Below are 9140 nucleotides of genomic sequence, written 5' to 3' on the forward strand. Positions count from 1 at the left end.
TGTGATCAAGATGCCGGCATGACAGGCAAGATTTGGCTGTCTCTATAATCATGTGAGGCTTCCTCCTTCTGCCTCTTCTGTGTGTGTGTGTGTGTGTGTGTGTGTGTGTTTGTGTCTGTGTGTGTGTGTGTGTGTGTGTGTGTGTGTGTGTTCTTTTATTTTAACGTTTATACTGCTACCCTTGCCATGGTGTCAAATTGAGGTAGTGCAGTTGTACCAAAAAAAAAAAAAAAAAATTAGAAATTTAAACCTATTTAAGTAACAGTCACATCAATCAACTCTTTAGAGTGGATTAAAAAAAAAGAAAAGAAAAGCAAATTCACATTCAACCCACATGTTTCACCACAACTACATGGAGATCACTGACACACTGGAATATCTGAAGTGTTCCCAAAAAACCCATTACTCCCTCATTCGCTTCCCTTTCTGAAGTAATGGCTGCTTTTCACAGATACCAATATGCCACAGTAATGGATTCCAAGACCACAGGGGGTCTCCCCTATAATCTCACAGGGAAGTTGTTATCAAGGCATAGCTTTCGAGGACGGTTATCGTTGCCTGAAAGCTTTCCTAATCCGCGCTCCCGTCCCAAGCCATCACGCTGAAGTTAAACCAGACCAAACACAACCACTGGGAACCTGTACTGTAAGATGAGGACAGAGATAGACAGACATGTCATGTTCACTGACACACTTTTTTGTATTTTGTTTTATGTTTTTTTGTTTGTTTGTTTTTTTGTACCAAACAAATTCGCTCTTTCCTCTGGGATGCTGCTGTTGCTTTTTGTTTCCGCTGAAGGCTGACACTAGGGGTGGTGTCGGTTGTGTGTGCTGACTAGCTCCAGGTTGTGGCGGGCAGTGTCTCGCTGGTCTGGCCCTGAGCACTCAGAGCCTCTCTCTCAGGACTAGGACCAGCCGCTGCCCACCAGGTCCCCAGGCCCTTTCCGCGTGATAATGCTCTCTGTGGATTTCAACAATCTCTCCAGACACGGGGCGCTGATCTTGCCCAGGGGAGGCCGACTGGGTGCCAAGTCCGTCTTTAGATGCGCGTCGTCGGTGCTTGAGGACACCGCACTGTCCTGCGTAACGTCCTTATCGCTCGAGGCCGTGAGAAGGTTCCGGATAGTCCCTTGAGCCCGCTCGGCACTGGGAGAGCAGATAGGAGACGTGTGGAGCCATTTTAGGTTGGTTGCGGAGTAGGGTCCGGGGGGCGTGAGGTCACTGACCCTCAGGGCTTTGGTGCCTAAGAGAGGAGCACTAACGGTGGAAGGGGTCACCACGCCGTTGGGCGGACTGGAGGCTGCTGTGGACAACTGCAGATAGAGACAACATATTATTCCCTAGGTTCAGTCACAGGAGGGGAAAGCCAATCCACACACTGTCCTTAGTGAGATCTTTTTTTTTTTTTTTCAGCGGAACTCAAGTCTCGCAGAGGCTCACTGAGTCACAACAGAGAGTGTATTGCCAAATAAACATACCAAACTATTTAAGGGGGGTGGGGGCAGAATTTCAAAATAGGTGTGGCCAAAAGCAGATTTCATCTTCACTCAGATGTCTTGCTGACCTTTCAATGGCACTAGGACTCTTTTCCCCAAATTACCTTTTCTATTCCGTCATTGTTCTTTACTGAGCATGAGAAGTGCGTACCCGACAACAGCAAAAATAGATTTTAATCCTTTCTCGCTTGCCCAGTTCCTCACCGTGCTGGTGATTATTGAATAACAGGTATTTTTGTCTCTGCCTCTCTGTCTGTGGATGTGGTCACCTTCTCCACGTGTTTTGTGGCGGAGGAGTCCGCTGTTGTAAAATTACCTTTTGTTTCTTTGTGGGGGTGCTTCCCAACGTCTGGTCTACGGCGCGTGGTTGCTCGCGGGGCTTTACGTGAGGGAACCAGCTCTTCAGCATTTCCTCCATTTTAAGAATGATGTTGACATATCTCTCACTGTGTGGCAAAGGAGAAAAAAAAGAGATGATGTTGACATATCTCTCACTGCGTGGCAAAGCAGAAAAAAAAGAGGTGGTTTTACACTGGTCGGATATTGGAAGTGTATTAACTCTATTTGCCCTGTATTATCAAATAGAACACAGCGTGCCAGCCAGGGCTAGTGACATAAATATCTGAGAAAACCGGTGGGATCCTTCATGTCTTATGCGGGAAACAACAACGCTTTACCATGTACAGACGTGTTTTACAGCAAAAACACTTCCAATGTCGATTCACATGTTTGTAACCACACGTGGAACAGCGTTAAACTATTCGGCTCTAAAAATAGGAACGCAAGCCTGCAGACCTTCACGTCACACAGAAAGAGAAATAGAAGTGCTAACATAAAGTGACGTAGACTTAAACACATACACACACACACACACACACACACACAGAGTCATTAGGGTTGAGTCTCTTTGGTGTCCATTATCTCCCAGTTGCTCCTGGCAGATGGTTAATGGGGATTAGCCAGCATCACATGACAAATGTCTACTTGCTGTGTCCCCATTTTGAGTATGTTAAATTTATGTGATAGATTATCCTGAATGGTAGAGACTACTAAACAGGGGTCACCTTTATCTCGCCGAGCCATTGTGCCTGTGGCTCTGGGCTCTGCCAGCTGGCACGGCAGAATAGCCTAGAGGAGAGACCTTAAAGTGCCCCCTCCCAACTCTCCTGGAGGAAAGAAAGCTTGCCACACCCCTACTTTGTGTCACACATGTAAAGGAGCAGCTGGTAGGAGTGGAGGAGGCGCCTTGGCTCTGTGCCTGAATTGGATGGCCTAAATTTAGGGGGACTACTCTGTATCTATGAATCCTTGTCTTCGGTAGCTGGGTAGACACACTGTAACAGTTCTCTGGTATCGAGTGTCTGTATGATTGCGACAAAGCTACACTGATGGATTGGAAAACGGGGGAAAAAAAAAATAATAAAAATCAAACCTACACAAGGTGAGGGCGAATTTCACTATGAAACACAAAGAGTACCCAGACCACCTACGTGGAGCCGTTGGGCCTATTTCTGCTCTTACGCCAGTGGGCACACAGTATGACTGTGAAGTCTGATCTGTTGTTGAGTCAAGGAGAATCTTCTTACACTATAAAAAAAAAAAGGGAACGGTCCCTTCCTTCAGAATGTGACGTCATCCCTCATTATGCCGTCTGGCCTAAAGAAGTAAATCAATTGGATGCGGTGCTATTTCCAGAAGGGTGCTCGGTACATTTTTAACGACCCAGGATGGAATTGTCCATTCTAGCGTGTCCACTTTAAGCCGTACAGTTACTGTTGCTGCAGCTACCCCCTGACGGTGGCCCACGCTGGGAGCCATGGGTCTGAGTCACGTCTCGGCTTTGGTGCCATGAATAGCTGTACCGGACTGCCACTGACACACCCAGGGACACAAGCAAAGACACACACCAGTGCTATTGGATAAACTGCTGCACATCCTTCTGTTAAACAGTGTGGAGAGACCGGAAGCCGTAGCACACACAAATAACGTACGTGGGTACACACGCGTGTACGCACGCACGTGCGTGCACACACGCATGTACACACATGCACGTAAATTCATTCACAATGATCGAAAACCACTCCTTTACGCTACAGTAACAAGTGTTTCTAGACCCACACACACACACACAGACACTCTACCACTGCACTACCCCTATGCTGGAGAGCTGATAGAGAGACAGAGTGAGAGTGACTGATTGGTTATGAAGGATGAAACGAATGATGAAGGCTAAGCGTGTATAAACACGGGCCCCACCTATGGATGATGAGGAGAGATCAGGACACTTACCCCATGCAGGGGTTCTGCAGGACACCCATTATCCTCTGGATCCTGTCCATGGCCACACTCTCCTGGAAACTGCTGAGGCCTGTGAAAGGAAAAGGCAGGGTTTTTTTTTTTTTTTTTTATGACAAGCTCCAGTGCATTGTCTCTGACAGGCAGCGCGTCTGCGGAACAGATGGCTTCTTGTGAAGTGTGTGGGAGGGTAGACTCGCTGTCTCTGTGGCCAGGAAGTTTGGGGGTCGCCCAGGGCCGCTCATTTTGACAGAGATCCCAGACTTAACGCTCACACAGAGGCCTGCTTTGCCTCGCATTGCACTGCCTTACCCCATGTGGAGATGAAATCTGTCCAGTTAATTTAGCCCTGAACATTCGCTAAGCTCCACAACTACGTCCGTCACGTAAGGTCTGACTCTAGTGAGTGCCTCATTATGACAAATCTAACCACAGGTTTACCAAATGACCTTATTTGAGTCAACTCGATTTCAGAGCTACATATGAAAACGTGCAAGCTTTTCCCCCCATCACATCTCAAAAAACCTTAGTGGTAAACAACCGCTTTGTATAGTTCTGAGATTGTCTGTATTATGCCTACAGTATATGAATGCCCAAGGGCATTCTGGGAACGGTGTGGTTTACACTACACTGTGTCTATGTCTCTCTGGTTTTTTTCCAGACACGTTTCATTATAAGGGACTGAGACAGCGTACACAAAGGAAATACTTGTGGTTACTTGATAACTTTACATCAAACGATGTATGTCACAGACATCTCCCTCTCAAATCCTGTCTCTTTTCTTAGCTTTTCTCAGTGGCATTCTCTCCCTCTCCCTCTCTCTCTCTCTAGAGGAAAGCAGTTTCAGCCAAATGAAAATGGGACCAAATAGAACTCTAAATAATTGCACCAAATGGCCTGGGTTGGGCCACATACTATGAGTACTGTAAAAATAGACATAGTGGAAGTAGAATTACTCACGTTCTCGGTATCTGCCAGCACGAAGACCATTCAATATTAAAGACAGAGGCTGAATGTAGCATTGCAGTTCCACACACTGAAAAACCCAAAGAAGATTCATTCAGGTACATTATAAGCACTAATTAATCAGCTTATAATCAGTCAGAGAATGGATATTGTTTATAAATGACCTCTCCTCTTTCAGGCAATAAAAGTACAATTTCTTTTGTATTTCAGAATTATCAAGACCACAAATATATCATATTTATCCCAGAAACGTGACAGTAGTCCTTCTGAGGCTTAAGTTTGAATATAACACAGAACACAGTTCCTTAACACTAAAAGTTCATAGTGTTCTGAAAAGCTGACCTTTCACACATTTTCATGTTCTGTCACTGGTGTTTTATAGCATAGGGGAAAACGCTGTGTGTTGTGTTGACTAACTGGAATCTTATGACTCATTCAATGTTCACCAATAGGAGGGAGGAGGGGCGGGGGGCCTTCCTGGAAGTGGTTCAGATTGGCTCACGGCCTGAAACTCAGCTCGGGCACACTGAGATCATACAGGTGATAAGGACTTTCTCAGTATACTGACACTTCCCTTGTTACGCCTGGGTACTGTATGAGCGTCACGATCATGCATGGCACGCCTCACCTTGCAGGCAAACAGTTTGTCCTTCTCCGTTTGATTGAGAGTGATCTCACTTTCCCTTTGCTCTGGAAATGCTGTGCTCTGAGTCCTCTTCTGTCCCTTCCACTGCTTGCCTTTAGGATCTACTGAAGCCCAGGAGCGCTGGTCTTCGCTGTCACAGGACCCCGTGTAACTGGAGGGGGAACCGCAGCTGGATCCGTCAGACATTCCGCTCACACGCTCCTTCTCCTCTCTCTTTGCCTCGCGGCTGTCATCACCGCTCCTCTTGGAGAGCTGCTGTTGGGTGCATGACCCTCGGGTCTCTCCCGGCGACAGGGACGTGGGCAGTGTTGTTGTCTCTCCCGTTAACCTGCCACAGTCTGGCTCCAGCTCGCTGTCATTTTCCTCATCGTCACTGGCCAGCCAGTCAATGGAATAGTCCGAATCTGAAGCTGACATCCTCAGATGCAGGCTCTAGCCGCCCCTAACCATCACTGACCTGTAGGGGGCGGGAACAAAGCACTGTCATTCTAAAAGGGCTTTCCATGAAACAGCTTCTAAAACAAAACTAGTCGACGGATATTCAAACGCTGCTAAAAAAGATGGTCTTGCTGTTGAAAACATTCTGCCTCTGTATATTTTTTAAATGTGCTGCTCATGTACTGTGAGGTATTTGGACCGGTATTGCCCAGACACAGCCAGCAACACTGGTGGTCAAATATGTCACCCTGGGCAAGCCATCATGGTAAATTCCCATTCAAGTGAGACTGCTGTGAACCAGACAGAGTTTCCAGTCAAAACACCTGATTCTTGCCACAGACTGAAGACAAACACACCCCCACAACAGAAGACTAACTACTGAGGAAAACTAGAGGAAACAACCAAGACCACTAAGAAACCATTTTCAAATTATGTTTTTACAGAAATCTGTCTGGTGGCTTTCTCATGATTAGTAGTTGGATTTTAACTTAAGCATCCCTGTTATTAAACTATACTACTCTCAAAAACCAATGATACGTTTTCATCGCAGGTCGAGATTTAACAGCAGTTTTTTGGGATGTATTTCCAAGAAAAAGATACCATGTACATTTCTTTCTCAAGGGGGGACACACTGAGTAGACACCCCCCCCCCCCCCAAACCATGACAAAAAACTGTGCACGATGATGTCATATTGGGTTAGTTGTGTGTCACTAACTAGGTGGCCTGAAACATGGTTCCAGGACGCTGCTTGCTTATTCAATGAGACTAGAACACAACGTCCATGACCACCATGGGACGCAAACAATAGCCCGAGACACAGGCCATTCTCAAAGTGCCAACCCTACAGCAGCCTACTGAAGAAGTGAGAGAAAGAGAGAAAGAAAAGAGAGAGTCTCCGGATTCTTACTTTTGTGACTCTTTCATAACATGAATGCTAAGCTCCTTTTAAAAGCACAACACACAGAAAAAAAAAAAAAAGTCCTGAAGTTACAGCACCACAGAAAATCGATCCAAAACCAATTTTTTTTTTCTTTAAACGGTCTGACAAGTCTAAGCTTTTAGCAGGGATCTTTTTCCACAACAGAATCAGTTTCATTCATTTTGTTCCCAGCAGGGCGTGGAAGGATAAATTTAACACAAACCTTATTTTGCAATTTTCAGTAATTGAGCACGTGTACAGTACTAGTAAAGGGGCAGCCATGTTTCTTTGTTTATTGGCCCATTTCAGAGCATAGGCTGAGTGGAACTGCTGCCTGTTCTTTGTCTCTGGGCACAGACTGTCTCCGCTACAGGAGAGGGTGGAGGGTTTTTTTTCCCCCTTTCCAAGGGTACACAAGGAGAATACACATGAGAATGGTACATGAACATAATAAAAATGTAAGAGACAAAATACCTATCTATGAAACAGAAGCCATTACTTGGTCTCTTTAACCTATACCAAAAAAGTATTGATCACTTTTCATTTCTAGTTAGATATTCATAAGAGCATGCTTAATTAACTTTGTGTCGGCAAGTGGTTAGAATAAAACCACAGAGAGTCCAGATTTCAACTCATTTATCAGGCGTATGTTAAAAAAATAAATAAAAAATAAACTATGAACATGTCTGTGTATTTTTTGAGAGCATTTATGTATAACCTTTCAATACTTAAACCAAAAATGTCACCACTGCCCTCTCACTTGCTATTTCGATATTACATAGCTAAACCGTTTATCTTTCTCTAAGTCGCTTTGCATACGCCTATATGATTTACAAAGTTGATGAAATCAAAAGACAGACTAATGTTATCTTATCAGGCCGGTAGTGAGTGATGGAAATTCAAAATGACTGAATTCACAATCAAGAGATATTACAGTAATAATGTCGAGTAACATCTCGACATTAAGATGGTGATTAATATCTGCCAACCGAAAAATTGATGAGACTGTGAATTTGCTTATCGATACCGATAAACTGCCAACCCTTAACCAATGTTGCACACAACTGCGTCCATTAGCTCATTTGATGCAGCGATATCGTCAAAGGTTCAGATGACTATTGCGGTTATTAAGCGGTGAAGGTCGGATATAACTGATAACAACATCATACAGCGTTTCATTCATGTCCTTTCATACAACCTCAGGTAACACGAGAAATCGTCCTAAAGCGACAGACTACTTATCAGAAGTTTCGTTACTAATAATGAACGAATACGCAGTGGTTAATTTCAAATTGTGTGATACTCTATGCCAGACAGATAACACTGTGAGGCACCGTTGTACTCCAAAAATGGAATAACCAAAAGACAGGTACAACATTTAAAATAGTTAGAAACGCATCCTCGAACACATTTGAAAATGTAGCAGTGGCTCATCACGCGTAAACACCTCAACTTTGACTCGTTTAAGCACCCAGGACATAGCCTGGCTAACGTGTCAGAAAGCCTCCACGGCGAAAAATAAACCACGAACGTATTTGCGATCATTTATTACCTGTGGTTATACTGAGGGGTGGGGCAACAATGGATAACACCATTTTATAATAATAACGAGATTATTCAAATAAAGTACAGGCTTCGCAGCACAGAACATGTAGATTTACTACTGTCAAAATCGCACTTTTCTCAGTTTTACACTGGCTAAAACAAAGTAACGAGAAAACAAAACCAAACCGGCGCTTTCTTAAAATACCCAGGAGTTCCAATCTTTCAGAAATTACACCCACGACCCAACCCAATATTTGCCTGAAATTCCCTAAGGTACCAATGATGGCATCAAATGCTGGCATAGAAAATAAATTACCTTCTCTTCTCGAGCGAATGGATGCGTCTTTTCAGGTTACCCGAACCTTACCGTATCCAGACATTCTAAATCCAACTAACTCTATCTGTTCTAGTGTAACGGAACGAACGCTGAAAATATGAGTTCTCTCAAATCACACATTCCTATATCTGATGAAAACGAGTCATGGAGCCATTTCTCAGGTGATCTTACCTTACCAGGATGGAGTTGATCGTGTACTTTCCTTTGTTCAACAGTAAATCCAGGACACTTGGGTAGCGAGTTGCTGATGTGAGATACGTGGTTTCAGTGATGTAGACCTGCAACAGTGAGCCCCGTGTTACTTCTCCCAAGGCAACGTGTCTGGGAGGGCGGGTGCTAAGAGGCCGGGCTTTCCGATTTGTGCTTCCAGACCCATATCTGACAAATAGAGTTTGCGTTTGAAGCCAGCTTCGGCCGATAGGCGAGACAGGCTTACATATTCAAATTAGATGGAAATTGCACAAACACGTGGACACGCGGATCGGTTTCATTTCAACA

General features: G+C 44.6%; 1 protein-coding gene across 2 annotated transcripts; it reads right to left on the reverse strand.

Annotated features, from left to right (window-relative positions):
* Positions 1-617: 617 nt before the first annotated feature.
* On the reverse strand, positions 618-8903 carry ciartb (circadian associated repressor of transcription b). 2 transcript variants are annotated; one of them, XM_030794334.1, is made up of 7 exons: positions 8819-8903; positions 5385-5859; positions 4751-4826; positions 3785-3863; positions 1812-1941; positions 742-1312; positions 618-638 (listed from the first exon to the last, which is right to left on the reverse strand). In XM_030794334.1, the coding sequence occupies exons 2-6, from the start codon at positions 5817-5819 to the stop codon at positions 905-907; spliced, it is 1128 nt and encodes a 375-aa protein (XP_030650194.1). In that variant the 5' UTR covers positions 5820-5859; positions 8819-8903; the 3' UTR covers positions 618-638; positions 742-904. The 2 variants fall into 2 exon arrangements, with proteins under 2 accessions (XP_030650194.1, XP_030650193.1); XM_030794333.1 differs by having other exon boundaries at positions 8814-8903.
* Positions 8904-9140: the final 237 nt, after the last annotated feature.

The sequence above is a fragment of the Chanos chanos genome, chromosome 2 (genome assembly GCF_902362185.1).
Source record: "Chanos chanos chromosome 2, fChaCha1.1, whole genome shotgun sequence".
In the NCBI taxonomy this organism is placed as follows: Eukaryota; Metazoa; Chordata; class Actinopteri; order Gonorynchiformes; family Chanidae; genus Chanos; species Chanos chanos.

What these genes read in the sequence shown, in the direction of transcription:
- ciartb (XM_030794334.1), bottom strand. Translation starts at nt 5,819, where the DNA reads ATGTCAGCTTCAGATTCGGACTATTCCATTGACTGGCTGGCCAGTGAC. An exon ending in ACAAACTGTTTGCCTGCAAG is followed by an intron (nt 4,827 to 5,384) that starts GTGAGGCGTGCC and finishes TGGGTTTTTCAG; the next exon opens with TGTGTGGAACTGCAATGCTA. An exon ending in CTGCAGAACCCCTGCATGGG is followed by an intron (nt 1,942 to 3,784) that starts GTAAGTGTCCTG and finishes TTTGCCACACAG; the next exon opens with TGAGAGATATGTCAACATCA.